This window comes from Molothrus aeneus, chromosome 9 (genome assembly GCF_037042795.1).
Source record: "Molothrus aeneus isolate 106 chromosome 9, BPBGC_Maene_1.0, whole genome shotgun sequence".
NCBI classification, from domain to species: Eukaryota; Metazoa; Chordata; class Aves; order Passeriformes; family Icteridae; genus Molothrus; species Molothrus aeneus.
In genome coordinates, this window is record NC_089654.1 from 853264 (window position 1) to 879978 (window position 26715).

Sequence of the window (26715 nt, forward strand, 5' to 3'; positions counted from 1 at the left end):
GGAGACACGATCCCAGCACAACCCCTGCTGGTTTGGGGAGGGTATTTGTTTTTTAATGAAATATTGTACTGACTGAGTGTGTTAATTTGCCTGATTGTTGGAAAGAATGGTGTTCATCTGCAGCAAGAGGAACTTCTCCTTTCCTACCAAGACACAGTCACGAGGATTGACTTCTAAATTCCCAAGAAAAAATGCTGTTAACCTAAGGCAGCCAGAAAAATAACTTTTGTCATCATTTCACAACACATTTGAGCCAGTTTGAGGATTATCCGAGAGGAGCAGGCTGTAATTGCTCAGAACATGAAGGTCTGGGAGAAGTTAAGGAGAACTAAATCAAATTATTGTCACACTTTTAAAACAGCCATTAAAATACGAACTCAATGAAATCTTGATAGGTTTTTGCTTACTCTGAGTCTCTTGTTGGACTCCAATTCCTGTTTCTCCTGCTGAAGGCAGGGTTGGTCTGTGCAGGGGCACAGCCTCCTTTCCCAGGGGAACATTTTGGGGTGGGAGCATTTGCTGTGCTGAGTTTCCCTTTTCCCTGGTGCTGAGTTTCCCTTTTTCCTCGTGCTGTTTCCCTCTTCCTCATGTTGAGTTTCCTTTTCCCCTCATGCGGAATTTTCCTTTTCCCTCATGCTGACTTTCCCTTTTCCTTCATGTTGAGTTTCCCTTTTCCCTTCATTTTGAGTTTCCCTTTTCCCTTCATTTTGAGTTTCCCTTTTCCTTGTGTTGAGTTTCCCTTTTTCCCTGTGCTGAGTTTCCCTTTTTCCCTGTGTTGTTTCCCTTTTTCCCTGTGCTGAGTGATGTGGGATATCAGGGACAGACCCATCTGTCCACAGCACTTCCACTGCTCCTGCCCCTGCACTGGGGTGGGAAACCTGGAACCCTTTTCATGCTGAAGGAGTCACCAACTTCATGGATTTTAATGCCAATTAAAAGTGTAACACAGCTCAAATTCCATTTCACTTTTAAAACGTGCTTTGGGTTCATCAGCACCCACGGTGTGTTTGTCAAGGTGTTGAATAATTGGCTTTAAGGTTGGAAACATTCATCTGCATTAGCACAAGTTTAGCAGTTGGCTAAAGAAACTTCATAACTTTTTATTTGGGGAAATATTTGTCTGCTATTTCTCTTGGACTCGTGTTTGCACAGTATTAACCTGAAAAGCAATTTTAGGTGGAAAAAAACACCCCTCAAAATTGGCCAGGAGCTGGTGTGTGCTCAGCCATTCCCTGCACATCCCTGCTTGTCAACTCGCTCCCATTTTTTTTCATTAGTTTCTTGTTATAGTCAAGATATGGTCAATGATCTTTTGAGCTTGGTAATTTTGTTAAACCTTTTTTATGAGCAGTATTGAATTGCTGCATTGAGATGGGAGCTTGCTTCTGTGCAAGATTAATTGGGACCGGTATTTCATTTTGCATAGCGCTATTCAAAGCTAATAAAAAGGCCCAGAATAATGAATTCTAAAGTCAAATTATAATGAAAAGCCACAGGTGATTGTTTCATTAGGCTGGATGCAGGAGAACTGTGTCTTCTCTTAACTTTGCCTGTTTGTATTGGTTGCCCTGGGGGAAGTAAACAACTTCCAAATGGGTTTGATGTTTCTGAGAAATGTTCTCTTCTGGAAAGACTTCAATAATTAAAAAGATATGCCTTCTTAAAAGTTCAATGAAGCACAAAACTATCGCCTTAAAACATTCTTTGTTCAAAATTGTTACCTTGACTGATACTCATGGGAGGAAATTGCCTCCAGTGGAGTGAACACAGCCCTTCCCTTAGCCAGGTGTCAGTGCCTCCCTGGTGGGTGCTTTGGAGCTGGAGAACCCAGGGGCAGCAGGCCTGGCCCGGTGGGAGTGTGGTGGTGCTGATGGTGTGCCCAGAATGAGGGTAAGAGCAGTGCTGGGTGCAGCTCCAGCACAGGGCTCTGTCCCAGCCCCACTCCAGGTTCAACTGTGCTGTCTCTTGCATGACTGTTTGCTGTCTCATTCTGTACTTGTCTTCCATGTGTGATTAACTCCCAAATGTTCTCTTTTTTTTTTTTTTTTTCTTTTTTTTCCTTTTCCCTTTTTGTAGAAATTATTGAGCCTACTACCTCTAGTCGTGTCTCAAGCCCAGGTCAGTATCCCCCGAGGAGGGTCGGTGCCTGCAGGGCTCATTGCCATCCGTGCCCGGGGCTGGCCCGGGCTGCTGTGTTGTGGTAGTGCTGGGCTGTCCCTGTCGTTGTGCTTCCATTGGTGTGTCTTCCCTGCAGCCTTTGTGTCTTGTCCTCCTTCTCCCTGTTCGGAGCAGCCTCTCCCCATCCCTGTCCCTGCCATGGGTGTGTCCTGGTGGGGCTGTGCAGGGCACTGCTCCGTGTGGGCAGTTCCCTGCCCTGGAACCACCTCACCCCCTGAACCCTCGCTGGTGTTGTGGCCAATGTGGATGTTGGTTTGAGGATGTGCAGATTTCTCACTGTCTCGTCTCTGGCTGACCGTGGCACGGAGCCAGGAGCTGTTGGGAGGTGTTTTCACTGCCAGGGCCAGGAGGGGATGGTGGGAGCTGAACCCTCTGCGTGTGCCTGGAGGGTGTTCACAGCTCCCGAGGGCTCCTGCTGCATCCCTGTTCTCTCCTGTTGCTGCAGGACACCCTCAGTGGAGCTGGTCACAGAATCCTGGAATGGTTTGGGTTGGGAGGGACCTCAGAGCCCCCCCGTGCCACCCCTGCCCTGGCAGGGACACCTCCCACTGTCCCAGGGTGTCCCAGTGTCCAGCCTGGCCTTGGGCACTGCCAGGAATCCAGGGGCAGCCCCAGATGCTCTGGGCACCTGTGCCAGGGCCTGCCCACCCTGCCAGGGAACAATTCCTTCCCAATATCCCATCTGCAAGACAAAAAACAAGCAGAATTTTCCTCTGGCAAAACCTTCACCAGATGTGCGCTTTTATTTCCTAACTGAGATTAAAAGATTGGGAGGACTGTGCCAGAAAGCCACAGAAGTGAGGTGATTAAACCAAGTGAGGCAGGTTAAACCAAGGGCTGCAGAAGGGAAAGCAGGCACAGGGGATTCCAGCACCCTTAGACCTACAGGAGCAGCAAGACAAGTGTTGAAATCTGCAGAGCTTTAATTAAAGAGCTTAGGGAGGGCAAGCTCTGGTGTCACTTGAGGGGCAGAGGTGCTGCCTCCCTGCCTTCCCCAGGCCCCAGGGAGCTTCCCAAAGCTCTCCATCCCCTCTAGGGCAGAGACTGTGCCCTGTCTCCATCTCCTCTAGGGCAGAGATTGTCCTGTGGCTGCAGCCAGAGCTGCAGCACAACCTCTGCACATCATCTCCATCCAAACCCACGGCATGGAAGGGGGGACTGGGCTGCAAAAAGCTGATAGTGCCTGCAATAAAAGTCCCTGTCCTTGGGATTTTCCACAGTTGCTTTGCACTACCAAGCAGCTGGAAATAAGCTGGGGAATTATTTTTTGAGCCAAGAGAGGCTGAGAAGAAGGAAGGGGCTGCCGCTGTGTCGGCCGTGCAAAGCGGCGATAGGAGAGCCCCACTCTGGTGGTGTTCAACTCTGGGGTTTGTAATTCCTGAAAAAGGGCCCTCAGCCTGATCCTGTTCCAGCTCTGTCCAGGGAAGGAGGGATAATGCCAGCTGGTTGCAGCTGGAATGGGCTCCAGTAACATTTCTGGCTTTGATCTCCATAAGTGAGTGCTCCAACAGAGTCACAGTCGTTCCTCACTTTCAAAAACTGCTGTTCAAGTAGCACAGCTTTGAGAAGTGTTTGAATTCTTGTCTGCAGAAATTTGCACCAAATGAGCAAAATTATGTGTATTTTTGGGAGCAGCATGGAGATGGGGGAGTGGAAAGGAATAGAGTCCTTTAACAATGATCCCTCTTCATTCTGAAAGCACAGTGCTAAATTGAGAGGGCCTTTTGCAAAATGAAATTGAGAATATGAAAACCTCTGAACACAACAGTGGAAAAATTTAGGAATCATTAAAGTTGCAGTAGTTATAAACTACATGAGCAAATCCAACTTTAAATTACCAAGGAAAGCACTGAGCTCAGTTTGCAGTTGAAAACCAACATCTGTTCTGCTGAAAGACAACAGAAAAGGGGAGGAGGGTTTAAAGACAGTTCTCAAAATGGTTGCAAATTTATTATTGAGTCTTTCCTCCTGGAAATCAGCCCTGGTAGCAGCAGTGACATTGCAATGAACTGTTCTGTTTGCCTTCCATAATTAAATAACACTGTGATAGTCCCTCTACTTGGCTAATTTTAGCCTGGTAAATAGCTGGAAAATGCCAGCACTATTGTAACCAAGTTATTCAGCTGCAGAGGCAATGAAAACCTTCCCAGAGTGCTGGGAACTGAGCCCCTCGTGTGCTGCAGCACCAGCAGTGAAGGCAGCAGGTTGGGCTGGGAGATGGTGGCAGAAAACCTGGGTTATCTGTCCACAGCTGCTTATGACTGTAAAATCAGGTTTGTCATAAATCACAGAATGGTTTGGGCTGGAAGGGGCCTTAAAATCATCTCGTTCCACCCCCTGCCACGAGCAGGGCCAGGGTTTCTGGCTTTGCTCAAATCCTGCCGGGAGCTTTGGCCAGGAGTGCTCTGGGTCTGCCTGCCCTGCTTCCCTGGTGCAGGAATACCAACCATGGAAAAGCTGCGGCAGCTCATTTCAGCCTCGTGTCTCGCATCAGTCAGAAACCAGAGCATCGGCCTCCTTCCTGCTCAATCAAGGCTGCGCAGCTAATTAGCTAATTACCACCATCCTTCACCGCTTCAGCGCAGCTTCAGGGGGTGTGCTCCCTGGAGCAGGTCCTGCTGCTGGAGGACACAGACCCTTGGTGGGGTTCAGTGTTGGGTCAGAGGCTGTGAGAGCACCCCAAGGGAGGCAGTCTGTGCCGGCAGGGGGGACAGCTGGGGCCAGGGCTCCCCAGAAATGCAGGAAAATCCTGGCAGGGTGGTCAGGGTGCCATCAGCACCGCCTGAGTCCCCAGGGCCCTCCTCCAGGACCAGCCTTGGAAGGGACTCTGTGCAGGGAGTGAGGAATCTGCAGCAACCCTGCAGAACTTTCTGCAGCCCCCCCCAGTTCCCAACAGGGGACAAAGCATTTAAGACATTTTTAATTCATGCAAAGCAGCGCCGTGTTCGAGAGCCCTGGTGACACATTTGTGCATTTCCCTGCTGGAGCCTCTTTCCGCACATTTGGGGATTTACTCTCCTAATTTGAAGCGACAGTGCTTCAAGCATGTAGAATTAGCTGCAGAAAGTTACAAAATTGGGGCCACGGTTGGTATCTGTGTTGTCAGCCAGCGCCAGGAGCTGGAGCTCCTTACAAATCTTTCCTCCTTCAGCATAATTAGTTCACAGGTGGTGTCTTGGAAAGCCTTTGAAGATGTTGCTGAATTCTTAACGCTGACTAAACAAGTAACTGTGACAGGTCAGAGAGAATAATTGAGGAATCTTCTTTAATTAATGATTTCACATCTTATGAGGCACTTTTATAAAAATTGGAGTGGGAGAGAGAAGGACCTTAAGTTATTTAATTTTCTCAGGAACAAAAGCGTGTGTTTAAATGAGCACTTGGGCAGGTTGGACAACTCCTTGAACCCCAGTTGCTTCTCCCCACTCTGCCTTTCTGCATATCTAACACATTTAATATGCCAGGATACCAAATAATTCCTCATTTCAAGCAGGCTCTGTTTGTTCCGTGGGAAACCTGCCAACCCCTCCAGTTTTTCTCCTCTTAATGCAGTCTCAAATCACATTTAAATCAATCAGTGATTTTGTGTAAGGAGAATCTGCAGGGCTGGACTCTGGATTTCGGGATTCACAGCGCTCTGTGTTGCCATTGGTTGTGTCTGTTGGTGAGGAAAGCGCCGTGCTCCTGCAGCTGGGGGGCTCTGCATGGCAGCAGGAGATGCTGGTGCAGCACCCCTGGAGCAGGGAAGAGCCCGAGGCAAGAGGCAGGGCCAGCTGGGCTTCACTGCCAAAGCTGCTCTTCCTTCTCCCCGCTCCTGCAATTCCTTCCGAACTCTAAAGGGCTCTGAAAAGGTGATCCACGTTTCGGGTAGCAGGTCCTGGATCATGGCAAACTTAACTTCCAGATCCTGCCAGGAGCAGGTGTGTGTTTGTTCTTAGAGCTTCTGATGCTTGGTGGCTGCTTTGTTGCCCCCCAAATCCCCCGCCTGGGATCCCATCTCCATCAGCTGATGAGAATCACCCTCAGCACCCAGTCCCACAACACCAGGGGTCCTTCTGTCCCAGTAACAGACACAGGACAGATACAGGGCTACCAGGCCTTGCCGTGAGTAGTTTGGCATCAACCGGGTGAATGTCTCCAAAATATCAATGTATTAAACCTCCTTGTTAGTCAGCTGACAGCTCTGTGCTCAGAGCACATCGTGGGCAGTGCTGCTGCATCCCAGAGCCCAGGCAGGTGTGAAATTCCAGCACGGCTCCAGGAAAAGCTGGAATGTCTGCATGCAGCCAGCTCCGTGCACCTGCACCGTTAATTCTGGGTTTCTGCGGGAACCCATGGCCCAGCCACACTGGGAATTATATCCTGGGGGAAATAGCTGCCTTCCAGTGCTGCAGTCACCTGCTGCTTCAAACAGGTGAACTCTGTGCTTGTAAATCTTCCCGGGAAGGCACATCCTCCCAGCCAATGTGTGGAATTAGGTAAACATTCCTGTTTAAGCTGAACGAGTGTCTCAGGCTGTGCTCAGTGACATTCAGCGTGCTCAGAGCCTGCATCATCATTCCAGCAGAATGTTTGAACACACTAAATCATATTATTCACTGCTTGCTGAAGAGATGCATTATTTAATATCAAGAGAGCTGCTTTCTATCAGCTGAAAAATAGGACTAGAACTAGGTCGTTTTTAGTCCATTGATTCCCACTCTCTAAGCCGGCATGTAAAATACAAGAATGTTTTTTTCCTGATACTGTATTGCCTACAAGCCTTCTGTCAGCGGGGATTTCAATATTAATGAGTTTTCCCACTAATATGAGAAGCCCACTTAGGAGAAGAAGCTGCCGTGAGAATCCTGAATATTTTACAATATCACACATCGATCAGTTGGCTGGAGTTTCACATCTCAACCAAGGAGTGCTTGTGAGAGATGCCAGGGAGGCAGAGCAGGGCCAGGTGTGAAACGGCTCCTGGAGGCTGTGAGGGGGATGTGGAGGCTGGGGAGATGCTCAGCCTCCTGCTGCTGCTTTCTCCCACCCGTGTGTTCCCAGGGCTGCGGGTGAACCAGGAGGTTCCTCCCATCTCTGAGGGAGGGATCAGTGTCCTTGGTGCCGGGCGTGGGTCAGGGTCCAGATCGATTCCTGCTTTTGTCAGGTGTGTGTAGGAACTCCAGTGTGGGAGCCTGGGGAACACGGGGAGGGCTCTTCCCGGTACAGCTCTAATTTCCTGCAGTTACTGGGGTTTAAACACGGATATTCACAGAATCAGGGAATATCCTGGGCTGGAGGGACCCAAGGGTCATTGATCCAGCCCCTGTCCCTGCACAGACGCCCCAAATCCCACCCTGAGCATCCCTGGCAGAGCTGTCCAAACGCTCCTGGAGCTGCTCTGGCAGCCTCGGGGCTGTGCCCATTCCCTGGGGATCTGGGCAGTGCCAGCACCCTCTGGGGATGAGCCTGTCCCAAAATCCACCCCAAACCCCCCTGGCCCAGCTGCAGCTGTTCCCCTGTTCTTTACACAACCTTTTTACACCTTCCCCGAGGCTGAGACAAGCCCCAGCTCCGCCTGAGAGAAGACAAGCAGGAGATTCCAGCATGTGATTCAGCAGCAGGAAGAGAGCAGTCCGTGTTTTTATTTATCACAGAAGGATATGTTTTAAGTGAAGGTTTGATCAGCCAGAACTGGCTGACTACGGGAATTGTACAGGAATAAATATGCATACATCCATCTCGATGAGATGGGTGCCCATGTGCAGGGATTTAAAATGAACATGGAGCTGTGGATCCAGAACCTCAGGGAGGGCCCAGCTCCGTGTGGAACTCGGAGGAGCCTCCAGCTACAGCTGGCAGGGAAGGATCTGACAAACTTGGGTTGTTGAGGGAGGGAAGGCTTGGGGGATTAGGGGACTTGTCAGAAAAAGCCTGTTTGAAAACTCCATGAATATGTCAGTTTTAAAGAAATTCAAATAAAGGCCTGTTGAGTTTTGAGTGGGAAAAAAAATAGGTTGGCTTCCTTCCAGGCTCCCCATCTCATTCCAGGCAACACTTCTTCTTTTTTTGTCTTTTCCCTGTCTGAATTTCTCACCAAATGGAAATTTCAGTTCCATGCCAGCTGCATTTAGAGTATCTGTGCAACATGGACATTTTGATGGAGTTGCCAACAATATTTCCAGCCAGGATGGAAAACAACATCCCAGGATGACACGGGATCAGCCATTTCCTCACTCTGAACCCAGTGTTTCAAAGCTGCATCTTTTCCTTCCCCTCTCTACAAACAATTGCAAAGCCCAGCCTGCTGAGGTGGATTTTAAGCTGGGCTTTGTCCTCCTTTAAACTTTCCAGATGTGCCCTTAACGTGTCACCAGGCAACCCTGAAAGGCTGAGTGTGGGCTCTTCCAGGAGGCTCTCTGGGTTAAAGAAAGCAGCACCAGCATCTGTGGGATTTGTATTGTGGCTGAGCCAGGCCTGCATCCTTCCAGAGCAGGGTGGGAACAGGTTCAAGCAGCAGCTCTGAACAATTAAATAAACACTCTTTTATCACTGGCACCTGCTCCTGTTCATGGTGCTCAGGAAGCCCAGATTTTAACCGAGCCTCTGAATCCACAGAACAGTGTGGAGCCATCTGATTAAAATTTTAAAGATGCTTTTCATTAAGATGGAAGCTGTGCAAAAACATTTTCCCGTTTCCAGCTGCTGAGTCAGACAGCTCCACGAGAAAGAGCTGCTGGCATGAGGCAGTGGAGCTGAGCTCAGGGGGTGGGTGGCAGCCTGCTCCACACTGGGCCAGGTCCTGGGGTGGCACTGGGTGGCTCTGAGTGGCTCTGGGTAGCACTGGGTGGCTCTGGGTGGCTCTGGGTGGCTCTGGGTGGCTCTGGGTGGCACTGGGTGGCTCTGGGTGGCTCTGAGTGGCTCTGGGTAGCACTGGGTGGCACTGGGTGGCACTGGGTGGCACTGGGTGGCTCTGGGTGGCTCTGGGTCAGCCAGCAGCGCCTGCCACTGCACACTCAGGGCTGCCATGATTGACCTTGGCCCCTCTTGTGCCCCTCAGGTGCAGGCCCATGGCTCAGCTCTGTGCTCCTCGGCCCATCCTGCCCCAGATGCTGCCTGCCTGTGCAGTGAGCATTGTCACTCTCCCTTCCTCTGTCCCTGGTGGCTCTGCAGTGGCTGTCCCCAGCTCAGCCTCCCTGCTCAGAGCCACCCAGAGGGAGCTCTCTGCAAAGCCAGGCAGCTCAGAGATCAGCTGGCTTTGGGAAGCTCAGCAGGAGCAAACAGGGTGTGGATTTTCCAGAGGGAAAACAGGGAGAGATGTGAATAACCCAGAGCAGAGAGCTCTGCTCAGAGAGACCCTGCAGGAACGAGCAATGCCTGCCTGTAAGGATCCCAAACCTGCTCTGCCCTTCCCTCCCACGCTGCACAGCCCCAGTCAGAGCCCAATTTCCCCAGAATCACAGAATATCCTGAGCTGGGAGGGACCCACAGGACCAGCCCAGCTGCCAGCAGGAGGAGCAGAAGTGTTTGACAGAGGTGGAATCCCACCCTGCTCAATGCTATCACTGTCCAATTCCCAGGCAGGTGCTGGCCAAACCTGAAGGATTTTAGTGCTTAGGGGTTATACATGGTACAAACTAGGAAAGAAAGATTGGGTTTGAGGCAGTGTGTCTTCCTGCACGTGTCTCCAAGGCTATCAGAGCCAGTTTGAAGGCATCCATCTCTGTCCCAAAAGCACCAAGGTACTGCACTAATTGACAGAGATTTTCAAAGGCATGGCTCTTAGCAGAACCTGCACACCTAAAGCTCCCAGCCAGCTTTGAAAAATCTCAGCTGTTGGGGTTTTTTTCCTCTCTTCTGTGTAATAACATATGCAAAGCTGAGCCATAATGTCTCCAAAATCCTCAGGATTAAGCTGAAAAGCGAGTGGGGAAGGCTGGGGCATGAAAAGCTTCCTGATGCAAAATCCTCCAGCAGCAGGAAAAGCTGCAGAGCAGCACAGGCAGGAAGGGTGAGGGGCTCTGGAAAGGGACCCCCTGCAGAAATCCCAACCCCAAACGGCTCTGGGAGCGGGGGGATCATTGCCTCTCCCCCACAGGCAGCTGCAAGAGCTCAGAGTCCTCCCAATGGCAAATCAGCTCCTGCTGCAATCCCAAATAACTCATCCCAGGGAGCAGGGATTGGAGACAAATGGAACAACAGAATCACAGACTGGCCTGGGTTGGGAGGGACCTTAAATAAATCCCACCCAGAGCCCCACTGGCCATGGCAGGGACACCTCCCACTGTCCCAGTGTCCAGCCCCAGTGTCCAGCCTGGCCTGGGACATTCCAGGGATCCAGGGCAGCCACAGCTGCTCTGGGCACCTGTGCCAGGGCTGCCCATTCTAACAAAAGGATCCCTCAGCGGGGTCAGTGCTGGGAGATGGATCCCTAACAGGGAGCCACAGCTGAGGGTGGCAGAGGCTGTGTTCAGAGTGACAAATCACTAAATCACTGCGTTCAAAGGGGCAGGAACTGAACCCCGTGTGCCCCACAGCTCTGGAGGGTCAGCTGGGAGGAGGAGGCAGAGAATGATGGCTCCCAGCCTTGAGCACCTGGGCACTCCGGCATTCCTGAGCACCTGGGCACTCTGGGCATCCCTGAGCACCTGGATACTCTGGCATCCCTGAGCACCTGGGCACTGCCATCCCTGAGCACCTGGGCATTTTGGCATTCCTGAGTACCTGGGCACTCTGGGCATCCCTGAGCACCTGGGCACTGCCATCCCTGAGCACCTGGATACTCTGGCATCCCTGAGCACCTGGGCACTGCCATCCCTGAACACCTGGATACTCTGGCATCCCTGAGCACCTGGGCATTCTGGCATCCCTGAGCACCTGGGCACTGCCATCCCTGAGCACCTGGGCATTTTGGCATCCCTGAGCACCTGGGCACTGCCATCCCTGAGCACCTGGGCACTCTGGCATCCCTGAGCACCTGGGCATCCCTGAGCACCTGGGCACTGCCATCCCTGAGCACCTGGGCATCCCTGAGCACCTTGGCACTCTGGGCATTCCTGCCATGAGGAGAGCCCAGTGCTGGCTGCAGCCCAACCTGGCTCGGGGAAGATCTCAATCAAGTTGCAAAGTAGCAATAATTTTGCTGGGGCAGTGTTGGAACACTGTGGGGCCCCATGAATAGTTAATGTCACGTCGAGGGCTGCAGACAAACGCTGCTGGCTCTGGAGAGCCAATAGCTCAGGCTGCTGTGAGTGATGTCTGTTCCCTGCACACACAGCCCCGTGGAAATTGCAATCATCCCTCACGAGGGGCTCGCTGCAGCCCAGGAGGGGCGGCCTCTGCCTGGCTGCTGCTCGGGGAACTGCCAGGGCAGCCTGCTGTGCCCTCCCTGCTGCTGGGCACACACAGTTCTGCACAAATGCCTCTGGGGGAGTCCAGGTGGATCCCTGTGTGGAGGGCACTCTCCCCATGCCCCTCAGTTTGTGCCTCTTGCCAAGGACAGGGCAGCCCTGGGAGCTGGCACAGCTCTCAGCCCCTCCATCCCAAATCCAGGGGGTTGGAAAAGCCCCCCAGAGTCCAGCTCCTGAGCCATCCCCACCCTGTCCCCACCCAGGGCTCTGAGTGCCACCTCCAGGTGCCACCTCCAGGGATGGGCACCCCAGCCCTCCCTGGGCAGTGCCAATCCCTGACCCCTTTTCCACGGGGAAGTTCCATCCCCACCCTGTGCCCAGCTCAGAGCTCTGAGTGCCACTGATAGTGGAGCCCTGGAAAATGTGAAAGATAGACTTTGAAAATGTTGGGCTTTGTGTTTTCTCAGATCACTGCACCTGCGTAAGCAGTATGATAAATGGCATAATTGTTAGATGTGATGATTGTTTAGTAACTAAATATAATTATTGTATAATCATAAGAAGAATCATGAGTAACTATGTTAGAAATTTAAGGGGGAGCCATGAGAAGCCATGCTTGACTGAAATCTGTGTACACAATAGAACAATATAAGTTTAGTAATTAGCATGGAAGTTATATAACGATAGAGTATAAAAACACGATCATCTCAAATGTACGGTGGGAGTCAGATTTGAGTTGAGTGCTCCTGACACCCAGAGCTCTTCATAAAAGCACCTGCATATAATCCCTTATGTGATTATGTGTTTCTGAACACTAACACCACCTCCAGGGACTCCCTGGGTACCTCCAGGGTGGGCACTCCAGCCCTCCCTGGGCAGTTCCAGTGCCTGAGCCCCTTTCCATGGGGAAATTCCTGCTGGTGTGTGACCGTGCTCACAGGGGGATGAGGGAGGAGACGAGGATCTGACTCCATGTTTCAGAAGGCTGATTTATTATTTTATCATATATATTACATTAAAACTATACTAAAAGAGTAGAAGAAAGGATTTCACCAGAAAGCTGGCTAAGAATAGAATAGCAAAGAATGATAACAAAGGCTTGTGGCCTGGGCTCTGTGTCCAAGCCAGCTGGGCTGTGATTGGCCATTAATTAGAAACAAGCACATGAGCCCAATCCCAGACCCACCTGTTGCATCCCACAGCAGCAGATAACCATTGTTTGCATTTTGTTCCTGAGGCCTCTCAGCTCCTCAGGAGGAAAATTCCTAAGGAAAGGATTTTCCATCGAAGATGTCTGTGACACTGGTGCCCACCCTGAGCTCCCCTGAGGCTGTTAGGATGCAAGGAGCCACTGTAACCTCTGCAACCAGCAAACAGTTGGACTTGGTTGTTTATTTCACCCAGCACCTTCTTCTAATCAAAACACTACTGATGATTAATCCTTTGGCCATATGGGCACAGTTTGGGGATAAATTTCCATGGGTTATGGGTTTTTTAATATTCCTGTAAAAAGAGAGGAATACATGCACTGTGCAGAAATGTGACCAAGAGAAACCCACCAGAAATGCTTAAGAAAATCAACAGAAATCTGAATAAATGCCACATCTTAGAAATCATCTGCCAGGTATCTCAGTGGAAGATTTGCTGAAAGGCTACCAGCACTTCCAGCCAAAAACTTCCTTCCTCATACACCCAAAAAGGGAGAGAAATCATGTTCCAACCTGCTTAGCTCCACATCCTTTGTCAAGAGCACAAGAATGATGTGGAAACCGTGCAGAAACTGGAAAGCTCAGGGTAAAAAATTATCATTCACGCTGCTGTATGACATTGCCTCAACACAGCAGAACCAACAAAGTCTTCCTGATATATGAGAACTATCAGAGATTGCCACTGAACACGGAGATTTAATGTGCTGCTTAATTCAAGAGCTTATTTACAATGTCACACGTCACTTGGAGAAAAATGGCTCTGACAACCAATCATTTAAAATATAGGAAGAATGTTTAACAAAAGGTCAGAAGTACAAATATTTTACATATTAACTACTAATAAATTCATTTCCTCTCAAAGTTAGGAGGATCAGCAAATGTCTCCAAAGCCATTTGCAGTATTTCAGCACAAGGCCCAACCTCTAATTACCAATGTAAGTTGTAAATAATTGTCAAGCATGCAGATGAGCCAAAAATTCTCTCAAATTAAAGTAATTAGCTCCCAAGTCAAATTTTTCTGTCACATTAAAACGCTTTTCCTTGTCTCCAGTGTGACACTTACAAATGAGAGCCACATTGTCAGGGAAGCAGTTATTGTAGGCTGCCAGAATGATGCCTGAGGAACCTGAGCTCCCCAGCAGTCCAGGTTTTCCCTCCTTCCTGTGCTGCTCACCCCACGTGGGTTAAATTACCCAGCAGTTTATCCAGCTGGATCCCTGGCAGGTGGCTCCAGAGCTGCCCCATCCCTGGGCGTGGGACTATCCCTGGTGGAGAGCCTCAGTGCTTGGCTCTTCCTGCTCCTCCTTCCCTGAGGAACCTTCCAGACCTCCTGGGCTGGGACACAGGGATGGGAGAATGGGAATGGGAGTGGGGACGGGGATGAGAATGGGGATGGGGATGGGAATGGGAATGGGAATGGGAATGGGAATAGGGATGGGGATGGGAATGGGAATGGGAATGGGAATGGGGATGGGAATGGGGATGGGGATGGGAATAGGAATGGGAATGGGAATGGGAATGGGAATGGGAATGGGGATGGGAATGGGAATAGGAAAGGGAATGGGAATAGGAAAGGGAATGGGGATGGGGATGGGAATGGGGATGGGGATGGGAATAGGAATGGGAATGGGAATGGGAATAGGAAAGGGAATGGGAATGAGTATGGGAATGGGAATAGGAAAGGGAATGGGAATGGGAATAGGAAAGGGAGTGGGGATGGGAATGGGAATAGGGCTGGGGATGAGCAGCTTCCTCAGCCCAGTGCTTTCTCTGGCACTTTCATGGTTTATTCTCAATGTCCTCTCAACCAAAGCTGTGTGTGCCCCGTCCAGAGGAGGATCCTGAGCTGTTCTCCTGTTTAGTTTTGGATTCCCAGGCAGGACGCAGAGTCAGGCTTGGTTTCCATTTAACTTCAGGCTAAACAAGGCTGGGTTTGCTGCAGATAAACCCAAAATCAGGGCAGATGTTGGGGAAGATGGAGTCCCAGCCTTGAGCATGCCCCATCCCAAGCCAGCTGTGACCAGAGGGTGCACAGAGCCCTGGAATAACACAGGACTGGCCTGCTCCCTTCCAGTGGCTGCTCCCCTCTACAGCTGCTGCTATTCCACTTCCTCCAGACAAGCCAGCAGGGTTTAGACTCAGAAATCCAAGCTGGATGTGTGGTTTGCTTCGCCCTGGGTGTGCCAAGAGCAGTAAATCTGCAGGATGCTTAAAGGGAGGGACAGGGTGAGCCTCACTCAGCATCTCAGCCATTAGGGAAAAGGAAAGGTTCACCCCAGAGGGTGCTGGCACTGCCCGGGCTCCCAGGGAATGGGCACACTCCCAACCCTGCCCCAGGAGTGTTTGGGCAGCGCAGGAAGGCCCAGGGGCCAGGATTTGGGACTGTGAGTGATGGGTGTGCTCCTGGTGCCCAGAGCCACAGAGCCCCTGCTCCCTTGGCTGATTTCTGCCCTCTCCTTTGCTGCTTGAAGGGGGTGAGGTGGGGATCCCCTTCAGCACGGGTCCAGCCCAGGGCTGGGGTGGATTCTGTCCAAGCCAGCTCCTCCTCAGGGCTGTTCCCATCTGTGAGAAACCCCAATCACTTGTTTGTAAAATTGTAAAAGTTTAATGGTAATAAAATGGTTATAAAGATAGTAATACAATTAGAGTAATAATAATTTGGACAAATTGGACTAGGACAATATGAGACAATAGAGACAAAGAGTTATGGACAATCCGGGTGCCTCTTTCTGGGCAGCACGAGCCCGAAAAAGGACCCGAAAAAGGCCCCACGTTAACAGAGGATTAACCCTTAAAAGCAACAGCCTGTTGCATGTTCATACACCTCATACATGATGCATAAATTCCATTCAAACACAGGATTCTGGCTGGGCAGTGTCAGCTTCTTCCTCTGAATCCTAACATTGCCTTTGAGGCAGGAAGAAGTTCATTTCTTCTGATAATGGAGCAATAAATTCTCTTTCTCTGAAGGATTCAGGTGTTCTGTGGCTGCTGTCTCACTGCGAGTCCTCTCTTTAAAAAAAGTATCCTAGACAGCACAGTTTCTATTTGAACATTTTTTTATAACCCAAAACTATACTTAACACACTACTTAAGAGAATTAATACAGCATTGCTTTCTAACACAACACATTTAACGTTCATTTGAATATTTGCAAAAAGCCAATCATGAAATAGGCATTTTTCACACATCTGTCACTCCAGAGCTCCCCAGGGATGTTCCATTTCCCCAACACCACTGCACTCCTCAGCCACACAAAGAAATGGGACACGGCTCCAGTATCAAGGATGATATATAAAGCCAAATTTCTTTCTGTTCCCTCACAGTAATTTCCCCCATAAATGCTTCTGGGGGCTGTGAAGTGTTCCTTGCAGCAGAGTGGGAGTCCATCAGGGCTGTGCTATTTCATCCTGCTCAGCTCTCCGTGCTTCATTCATCCCAGGCAGGCACCACAGGGACTCTGTTCCCTGCACTATTTCAGGGAAGGAGCTTCTCTTTGATACCACCAGCTTTGTCTCTGTCTGCATGAAACTCCACTGAAGCACACCTGAGCAGAGTGTGAAGGCTGAAAACGGGGGGTCTTTCACCAAAGCTTGTCCTGTGCTGTCACTGTCACCAATGCCCTAACCCTGGGACACCCGGGCACATCCACAGGATCCTGCAATGCTTTGGGGTGGGAGGGGCTGTAGGGATCACCCAGTGCCACCCCTGCAGGATAAACCCCTGCAGAATAAACCCCTGCAGAGTAAACACCTGCAGAACAGACACCTGCAGAATAAACACCTGCAGAGTAAACACCTGCAAAATAAACACCTGCAGAATAAACACCTGCAGAGTAAACACCTGCAGAGTAAACACCTGCAGAATAAACACCTGCAAAATAAACCCCTGCAGAATAAACCCCTGCAGAGTAAACACCTGCAGAATAGACACCTGCAGAATAAACCCCTGCAGAATAGACACCTGCAAAATAAACCCCTGCAGAATAAAGACCTGCAGAATAAACACCTGCAGAGTAAACCCCTGCAGAATAAACACCTGCAGAGTAAACACCTGCAGAGTAAACACCTGCAGAATAAACACCTGCAAAATAAACCCCTGCAGAATAAACACCTGCAGAATAAACACCTGCAGAGTAAACCCCTGCAGAATAAACACCTGCAGAGTAAACACCTGCAGAGTAAACACCTGCAGAATAAACACCTGCAGAATAAACACCTGCAGAGTAAACCCCTGCAGAATAAACACCTGCAGAGTAAACACCTGCAGAATAAACACCTGCAGAATAAACACCTGCAGAGTAAACACCTGCAGAGTAAACACCTGCAAAATAAACACCTGCAGAATAAACCTCCCACTGTCCCAGGTGCTCCAGCCCCAGTGTCCAGCCTGGCCTTGGGCACTGCCAGGGATCCAGGGGCAGCCCCATCTGCTCTGGGAATTCCATCCCAGTCCCTCCCCACCCTGCCAGGGAACAATTCCCAGTTCCCAATGTCCCGTCCATCCCTGCCCTCTGGCACTGGGAGCCATTCCCTGTGTCCTGTCCCTCCATCCCCTGTCCCCAGTCCCTCTCCAGCTCTCCTGGAGCCCCTCCAGGCCCTGCCAGGGGCTCTGAGCTCTCCTTGGATCCTTCTCCTCTCCATGACTGAGCAGGACCCACAGCAGGACCCACAGAGGGACCAGGAACTGCAGGGATTTTGGGTGAGGAACCACTCAGAGCTCTTGAGCAGTTGCTGGCCTGGGAAATGCTTTGCTCCAGAGAGTGGCTTTGGGAAATGCTCTGTTCCAGAGGCCGATTTGGGACCCTCAGCCCCCTGTGTCCCCCCATGCCAGCCCTGCTGTCCCTCCGTGCCCAGTGAGCCAGGGCTGGCAGCCCTGGTGGGACTGCTCTGCTTTGAGCCACACCACCCCCACCAGCAGAAGCCATCTGACTTTGAAATCTCCAGGGCTGGGTGTATTTTTAGCAGCGTGAAACGAGCCTGTGCTGTTTAGCATGAGTTATTTGGCTGGGGAAAGGTGACTCTGGCTGCCGCGGAGGGCAGGCGGGGAGCGTGGGTCTCCCTCTGCCCCCCTGGGCAGGGATCCCCCAGCCAGGGAGCCCCAGGTCCAGGCACAGAGCCCCACAGTTCAGGGTTGCACAGCTGCTGGCCGTGGTTACCGTGTGTTCCTTGCTGGGGTGTTTTTTCCAACCTGCAAATGTAATATTTTACATTTTACCTCAGTCCAAATCAGCACCAGGATCGGTTTTGCATTGGACACAGGGCACATCCCAAGTGGGCTCTTCATGACTGGAACAAGAAATGCCTCTGTCTCATTTTCTGTGCCTACACAAACACAGGCTGGGATAATATTTCACTTTAGGACATTGCTGGTGGCATGTCTCAAGTGTTTAAATTACTAAGCTTTCAGAGTTCAGCACAACAAACAGCTGATTTTTGCTTCTGCAGTTCTAGTAATCGTATTTTAGTCCCTGTTTTCCCATTTTAAGACTCACAAAATGCTTTTTTATTCATTTAAATTTGAAATAAGGACAAATCAGCATTTCATCTCCCAGCTCCTGCCCTGCCAGCAGCCCTGTGTGAATGCTGATGGACAGGGCCTGATAACACCCCTCTCTTATCAACCCCATCACTCTTCTGGGGCTCATTTCCTGGATCTTTCTGCCAACACTCCCATCCCAGAGGATGATAAAGCCCCTCAGTTAAGCACCTGGCACTTCCCAGCTTTATCCTGCCCAGCCCTGGCTTATCCATGGGCAGAGTCAGCTCTTGGACAGCTCCTGCAGTATTCCGTGTCCTTCCTCAAGGATTTTCTGAGAGATTTGTCTGAGCAGCGCTGAGCTCTGCTTGACAGATAATGCACAAAGCAAGAGCTGACTGCAGCCCCACCACCCAGGGATGGGCTGAGCCCAATCTGTGCCCTGGGCGGGGAGGATGCTGTGGGAGAGGGAGGCTCACAGGACATTCCTGCCGAATCCTCATCCCTGCAGCTTCCAGCCCTGCCCTGGGCAGCTGTGCCAGGCTGGGCAGCCCTTCCAGGAAGGAATTCTCCCTAAAATCCCACCCAAACCTGCCCTGGCCCAGCCTGAGGCCGTTCCCTCTGCTCCTGTCCCTGTTCCCCCCGGCTGTGCCCTCCTGGCAGGGGCTGTGCAGAGCCACAAGGGCCCCCTGAGCCTCCTTTGCTCCAGGCTCAGCCCCTGCCTGGCTCCCTCAGGGATTCTGCAGCCCCTGCCCGGCTCCCTCAGGGATTCTGCAGCCCCTGCCCGGCTCCCTCAGGGATTCTGCAGCCCCTGCCCGGCTCCCTCAGGGATTCTGCAGCCCCTGCCCAGCTCCATTCCCTGCCCTGGATATGCTCCAGCCCCTCAGTGTCTTTCCTGTCTTGAGGGGCCCAGAATTGACCCAGAGCTGACCCAGAACTGCCCCAGAGCTGACCCAGAACTGACCCAGAGCTGACCCAGAACTGACCCAGAGCTGACCCAGAACTGACCCAGAACTGAGCCAGGGCTGGGGGTGCCCAGAGCTGACCCCAGCACAGGAGGGGTGTTTTGAAGCTGACCCCAGCACAGGAGGGATGTTTTGAAGCAGGCCAGGACAGAGGAACACCAGGCTGGAGAGAACCTCCATGCCCACATGCCTGTTCCCAAGGCATTTCCACATTTCTGGAATTCCCAGCCTTCTCCAGGTGCTGCCACCGTGGCCAGGGCTCTGTTTAGCTCCAGCCTGCAGCTGGCATCACTTCAGAGTGATCCATTCACCTGCACTCCTGCCTCTGCCGTCCCGTGCAGCTCCTGCCTGGGCACTCAGCCTCAGCATGATTGCATTGGGATGAGACTGAACAAATCCCTGATCCATTTTCAGACAAGGCTTGGCTCTCCCAAGGCCAAGCTTTGCCCTGGCCTCCAAGGAGGTTTCTCTGCTGCCAGAGGGGCTGGTTCCAGAGCTCTGCAGGCACCCTGTGCCCATCACCGCTGCTGCTCCCTAACAGAGCCTTTATAGACTGTCCACCTCCTCCTCCAGAGCCATAAATCCTCCAGCAGCTTCAAGTGGAACAAAATGAAGAGATGTTATCCCCAGGCCTCGCCCCAGCCTTCTGAGGCCCATTATCTCCCCATCTTTTCTTCTAAAAGAACCTTATTTGACAGCCTAGTCTTTTTCATCCTTCTTTTTTGCCTTACTGCTCTGACCTTGAGTTAGTTTATTCCTTCCCTCTCTGTATGTTTTAAAGGTTGCACCAAAAAATCCAATTTATTAAGGCTTTCCTTTAGTAAATTATTAACCTGAATATGGTTAAATGCAATGCTTATTAACATCTCCCTGCATAATCCATTTAACAGAATTAGTCTTGCTTATTCAGACAACCTAAAGGGGTCTGTGCTTTTGTCTACACAGCATCAGCATTAAAGCTTATAATTATTTCTGGTTAATGCAGCCCTTGGTGCTAGGAAATGCTGGTTTGTGTGTTCCAGCATAGCACTTCTCCTAATCTCTTGTATTAATTAGAGATACTGATATAATATTACTTTGTTCCTTTTTATTCAGCACCAGGAGAGATGTCTGAATATAATCCTATCTGTGCTAAGGGTGTCTTAAATATTTCCACAAGTGCTGGCTGGTGTAAAACATTAGGATTAGGTCCAATAATCCCTAAATTGGAAGAAAGGAGAGCTCACAAAGGCACGTGGGCACGCCAGGTGTGCCTGGCACTGGCGTGGTGCCATGGCCAGGCAGGGATTTCTCCCCGCCCTGAGGGGACATTGAAGGTCCCCTCTGACCTCAGTTTCCACCCCCAGCCTCTGTGGGTCCCTTCCCAGCCCTGGTGATGCTCTGTGTGTGTCCCCTTTCCCTTTCCCTTTCCCTTTCCCTTTCCCTTTCCCTTTCCCTTTCCCTTTGAGGGATGCAGCCACTCTGGCTCTGAGCAAAATTTGACTTACACAGCAGCACAAAAGTAAATTATTGCCCCTTAGTGGCTGCAGCTGACATTTTAAACCCATTGTGTCCTGTAAATCCTGGGTCATTTGGTATTTCAGACATCAGGCTGCTCGTGGAGCTCGTTTTAATCTTTTCCTGGATGGAAACTCACTTTCTTTTCAGGCATGTCAAGGTGTCACCCCCACGGGCTCTGAATTTGCAGCACCAGATCATAAAGTCATGGAATTGTTTAGGTTGGAAAAGCCCTCCCAGACCAGGGAGTCCGACCATGGCCAGCGCTGGCAGGGCCACCCCTGAGCCACGTCCCCAAGTGTCACATGCACTTTGAGATGCCCCTGGGGAAGGGCAACCGTGAAAAACGCCAATCACTTGTCTGTAAAATTGTAAAAGTTTAATGGTAATAAAATGGTTATAAAAATAGTAATACAATTAGAGTATTAATAATAATTTGGGCAATTTGGATTAGGACAATAGGAGACAATAAGAACAAAGAGTTACAGATGTCTGGGTACCTTTTGTGGGCAGCACAAGCCTGAAAAAGGCCCCACGTTAACAGAGGATTAACCCTTAAAAGCAATCACCTGTTGCATATTCATACATCTCATCCATGATGCATAAATTCCATTCAAACACAGGATTCTGGCTGGGCAGTGTCAGCTTCTTCCTCCGAATCCTGACATTGCCTTCGAGGCAGGAAGAAGTTCATTTCTTCTGATAATGGAGCAATAAATTCTCTTTCTCTACTTAAGAGAATTAATACAGCATGACTTTCTAACACAGCACCTATAACATTCATTTCAATATTTGCAAAAAGCCAATCACAAAATACATGCATTTTTCACAGGAACCCAAACCTGCCTGGGCAGCTGTGCCAGGGCTGGGCAGCCCTGCCCTGGAGAAACTCCTGCAGCCCATCCTGACCCTCCCTGGACACAGCTCTCCTTCCCTCGGGGCACCCAGACCCTCTGAAATCAGCTCTGTGTCACGCTGGGGATGGGGCTTATGGAAATGCCCAGCAGGGCTGCAGGTGTAATCACAGACTCTGATCATTCCAGATTTATTTAAAGCCTAATCACACATTCCTCCACCATTACCTCCCTGCATAAATATTAAGACTGGGAGCTCGTGTGTGTGTGTGTGTGTGTGTGTGAAACAATGGCATGGTAATATTTCAGTGGGGGAAAAAAAGGCAGCTGGTTTATGCTGCTCTCAAACATCTCAACCTTTTCATTTTCCCCTAAACTGAGGGCTTAGTCCGACACAGAGAACCATCCAAAAGTGCTTTGAAAAAAGAACAAAGTGACCTTGCATGGCCTTGCACAGGAAAGCAAGGATTGCTCAGTCCTTACCAAAATAATTGCTCAGAGTAGATCAAGGACTGAGCAGACCATTCTAAGAGTCTTTAAATTTTAAAGGTGTGTTTATTTCTAAAGTTTATACATCAGCACAAAGCTATGAAATTTTATTAATACCCAGCAACAGCATTTTGCTTGGCCAGCAATGAATTCAGGGAGCCACAAGAAAAATAATCAAAATTCTGAGGGGGAGAAAAAGAAGTCTGCAAGAGATTATTAATTTTTAAGGATTTTTAAGAGTCTAGCCCAATATTTTAAACTATGTGCCATCCAGTAGGCCTCGTCTGACATCATAATTGATAATTAAGCATCTCCAGGTTTGCTTCTCCTTCAGGTTTCTTTTCCATCCAATTCTCCTGCTTAGGCAGCTTTGGGAACAGAAACTTTTCTATTATCTCCCAAGTCAGTGCATTTTCCCCCCATTAACTCCCCTCTTGCCTTTGTGCAGAAACAATCCAGGTATGATTTAATAAGCCCTGGGAAGACAGAGCTGGTTCATATGCAGGAAATCAGATTTACATAATTTTCCGCTGGCTTTTATAGCTACTGTAGTTCAAATTATCCTTAAGTTGGGGAAACTCTCTTCATACCATAAAATGAAATAGCACCTGTGTTATGCTTCAGCTTCCCCACCCGGCCCTCATAATAAATTAAAGGTTGATTTGTCATCCTGACTTAGCAGAGAAAGTCCTTTTGTAATGAGAGGAGAGGAAGTGCCCTGGCCTGCAGTTAGTCACAGTCATCAGTCACTAAACTAAGCTTCAAAACCGAGTTTAATCTTGTTTTGTTTTGGGTTTATTACCTGAGCCTTTCTGCATGGGGGGAAAGCAGAGGATTTGGGGTTGTGTCACATTCTCTGCGCCAAGTAAAATGTCACACACTGCAAGGGGAGCTGCAGGGGTCTGTACAGAAACCAAAGGGACACTGGTGGTTGGGATTTGATCCAAGATTTGGGCTGAGCAAGGCTGGGGACTGGGAGGCTGCATCCTGGGAAAGCAAACAGGATTTGGTGCAGGGTGAGGGAGCAGCTCCTTGTGCTCCCTCCTCCTGCCTGAGGCTTTCCAAGAGCAAAGCCATGGGTTTCACAGGATCCTGGCATGGTTTGGGTTGGGAAGGACTTCAAAGCCCCCCAGTGCCAGCCCTGCCATGGCAGGGACACCTCCCACTGTCCCAGGGTGCCCCAGTGTCCAGCCTGGCCTTGGGCACTGCCAGGGATCCATGGCAGCCCCAGCTGCTCTGGGAATTCTATTCCATGGCCTGCCCACCCTGCCAGGAACAATTCCTGCCCTGTGTCCCATCTAAATCAGCTCTCACTCAGTTCAAGGCCGTTCCTCTTGTCCTGTCTAGGACAGGGTTTCTGCCAGGTCCATCCCTGAGGCACAGCTGGGACACTGCCAGTCCCAGGGACCAGCTCCTCCCTTGCTCCTCAGCACTGATTTCTTTCTCTTTGCACTTTGTGTGCATTTGCCCAGGAATTCGAGAAAGGCTTTGTGGTAAACAAATAAATACAATTTCTTCAAAATTAGTATTAATGTCTTTAGCTGAGCACCATTGTCAAACTCTGGCTTCTGGAGTTGGGCAGACAATGAGCTGTTTCCCATGAGGGCTTCATCCAGTCCCCTCTCATTGATTGCACTGCAGATCTTCAGGCTCAGTAACCTCAAAATGGATCGATTATCCAGCTGGTTAAAAACGAAGCACTCCCGTTTCTAAGTGCTCGCCTTAAAAACAATTCCAGCTGCTGGAGCAAGCGGGGCCATTCCCTGGGCAGGGTGGCAGCAGAGCTGGGCAGCCTTCTCTGTGCCGCCCAGAGCAATCCTGCTGCTGCCCTGAGAGGGAAAAACTCCTTACCCGTGGAGAGGGATGCAGTGTGGGGGGACGAGGGAGGGAACTGCCACTGACCCCTGTGCTTGCCTTGCAGCTCCCAGCACGGCCCAGTACGGCATCACCGGGCACGCCGAGGTGCTCTTCTCCTGCTGGTCCCTGGTGCTGACGCTCTCCTCCCTCAGCAGCATATTCTACCTGAAGAACATCCTTCTGCACTAAATGTAAAGACCCATAAAAGGCTTTTAAGGATTCTCTGAAAGTGCTGATGACTGGATCCAATCTGGTAGAGTTTGTTAAAAGCGGCGTGGGATATAATCAGTGCTTACATGGGGATGATCGCCTTCTGTAGAATTGCTCATTATGTAAATACTTTAATTCGACTCCTTTTTTTTTGATTAGCTGCATTACCTTGTGGAGCAGTACACATTGTCCTTTTTTAAGACGTGAGAACTCTGAAATTACTTTTAGAGGATATTAATTGTGATTTCATGTTTGTAATCGACAAGTTTTCAGAAGCATTCAGTCATGGTCTGCTGACTCGCAGACTGTAGTTTACAAAAAAAGGATATTGCAGTAAAAATGTGCTTCTTTAAGGCTGCAATACAAACATTCGGTTCCCTCCTCAACTAGCATTCTATCCAAACTTACACAAAAAACATTTGTTCTTTTTTGAGTTAAAAAAAAAAAATCGAATAATATTGCCTTCAAAATATTTCTTCAAAATATTACACATATCTAGATTTTCTTCTAGCATGATATTCAGGTTTCAAGAATGAGCCTTGTACTATAACTGCGTTGTGCAGTACCGCTTTTGTTCTCTTCCCTCCTTCCTGCCAGTTCAGCATGGTTGTGCCTTCATGAAACACGACTTTCCTCTTCCTCTCCAACCGGTCTGGAATGTGTTCTGGGAAATGCTGGAGCATCCTTTGGAGCACAGGAGGTGTCTGGGTGAGGCCAGAGGAGCCCGGGCTCCCAGGAAAGGCTCCTCTCCCCCTGCAGGAGCTGCTCCAGGGGCAGGGCTCAGCTCATGGGCAGCACCAGCTCCTTCCTGTCCCTCCCTCCACCACCACTGAGCAGTAGGTGACCTCTGTAAAAATGACATTTCCCATTAGAAAACAGAGCTCCAACGATTTTGTGGCACCTTTTGAATGTGGGAATGTTCCCCCAAAGCCAAATTCCCACCTGGCTGTAAATGTCAGGACCGTCCCTTTTGTATTGCTGGCAAAGCCGACGTGAATTGGTATTTTTCTTGCACTCAATTTTGTACTGGTTTGGCTGATTTAGCAATGATAAAGGATGCTTTGAACCATGAGACACCTGCAAATCCCTGGAGTGTCAATTTTCTATCTCCACATATCCGTGTGGCAGCAGCGGGGCCGCTCCTGCTGGGGGCACGTGGCTGTGCTTGGAGAGCCACCTGGGCAGGCAGGGCTTGGGGACCTGCTCCCCTGGCCAGGGCTGGCCCTGCAGCCCCACAGCATCCCGTGCAGGGGACCCTGAAGGATCAGCCCAGAAATCCTGTGCCATGGTGCTCCATCCTTCACAGCCCTGCACGGCGCTGGTGTGAAGTGCTGCTCACAGCTCACACAGAGCTGCCACCTGTGTCACTCACTGGCGTGGCCGTGGCCAGCAGCCCTTGGGCACCACATCCCCTGGTGTCCCCAAGAGCTCCTGACCTGCTCACCAACAACTACTGACAGCAGGAATAGCAAAATCCTTATCACAGAATCCTGGGCTGGGCTGGCTTGGGTTGGGCTGGGAGGGACCTCAGAGCCCATCCCATCCCACCCCTGCCAGGGACAGGGACAGAGACAGGGACAGAGACAGGGACACCTCCACTATCCCAGGCTGCTCCAAGCCCCATCCAGCCTGGCCTTGGGTGGGGCAGCACCACTTTCACTGTGATCATCGCTGCCAGGCTCTGTGTTTGAGCTCCAGCAGGTGGCTGGAATTTCCCAGTTCCCCACTTTTCCTGCTCACAGCAGGTGCTGGCAGTGAGCAGCCCCAGCTGGGCCCTGGGAATACTCAGCAGTCCCAAAATCCCCTTTTTTCCAGCAAGGAGGGCTCGGAGCTCGCTGGGCTCAGTCCCAGGCCAGTGCACAGCCAGGAGGTGCAGTGCCTCTGCTGTCCCTGCTGAGAGAGCAGAGATGTTCACTCCAACAGATGGCAATAAAACATCCTGGGTCACTCTGCATGTGGTCAGTGACAGGCTGTATTATTTCTCTTATGATTCACAGCCGTGTGCCAAGCAGTTGCTGTTTTCAGAAATGTGGCATTTTTTAAAACCTGGAATAACATGAACGAACCCATTCTGCTGTAAGGAAAGGGTACAGACTCACCTCAAATGAGCTTATCAGTCCTGATACCCCCATCTCTCTTGTATTGCAGCTTTAAAGTGCTCTATTTCAGAATCCATTCACTAGAAACAGTGGTGCTGCAGGAAGTCTTGTGTCAGTGCAGTTTTATGAAGGAAGAAATGAGGCTGTGGATAACCCCACGCATGTGTGTAAAACTGGGAGAGGGTTCTATGCTGTGGCTGGATCAAACCCTGCATTCCAGTGATTCCTGACATTTGGAACCTGATCCTTCCAGCAACAGGATAGAACGAGCAGCAGCTTGATTAAACATGAGAACCAGAATATTCAGTGAAGCGTTGAATGTTTGCATTCACACCAGGGAGAGCCACCGGGTGGCACGGACAAGAGGCCCTGTCCCACATTTGATTTTCACTCGGTGGGGGACACCCTGCCCGCCAAGCCCAAAAAGAAACCCCCAAACCCCCAAGAGCAGCAGAACTGGGAGCTGTGTCTGGGTGCCAGGGGCGCTTTTGTGAGGCAGGGGAGTGCTGGGGGTGAGAGGGGCAGGGAGCTGAGGGGCTCTGCAGGGTTTG

At 50.5% G+C, this 26715-nt stretch overlaps 1 protein-coding gene across 3 annotated transcripts in view; it reads left to right on the forward strand.

Annotated features, from left to right (window-relative positions):
- NEGR1 (neuronal growth regulator 1) overlaps positions 1–26470 on the forward strand; it is a 185498-nt gene extending 159028 nt beyond the window's left edge. For 2 of the 3 annotated variants that reach the window (XM_066555846.1, XM_066555847.1), the window contains one exon: positions 23920–26470. In XM_066555846.1, the coding sequence (XP_066411943.1) occupies positions 23920–24044 (125 nt within the window). In that variant the 3' untranslated portion in view covers positions 24045–26470. Of the gene's footprint in view, positions 1–2076; positions 2119–23919 lie in introns of all 3 variants that reach the window. The other variant, XM_066555848.1, reaches the window with a different exon arrangement.
- Positions 26471–26715: the final 245 nt, after the last annotated feature.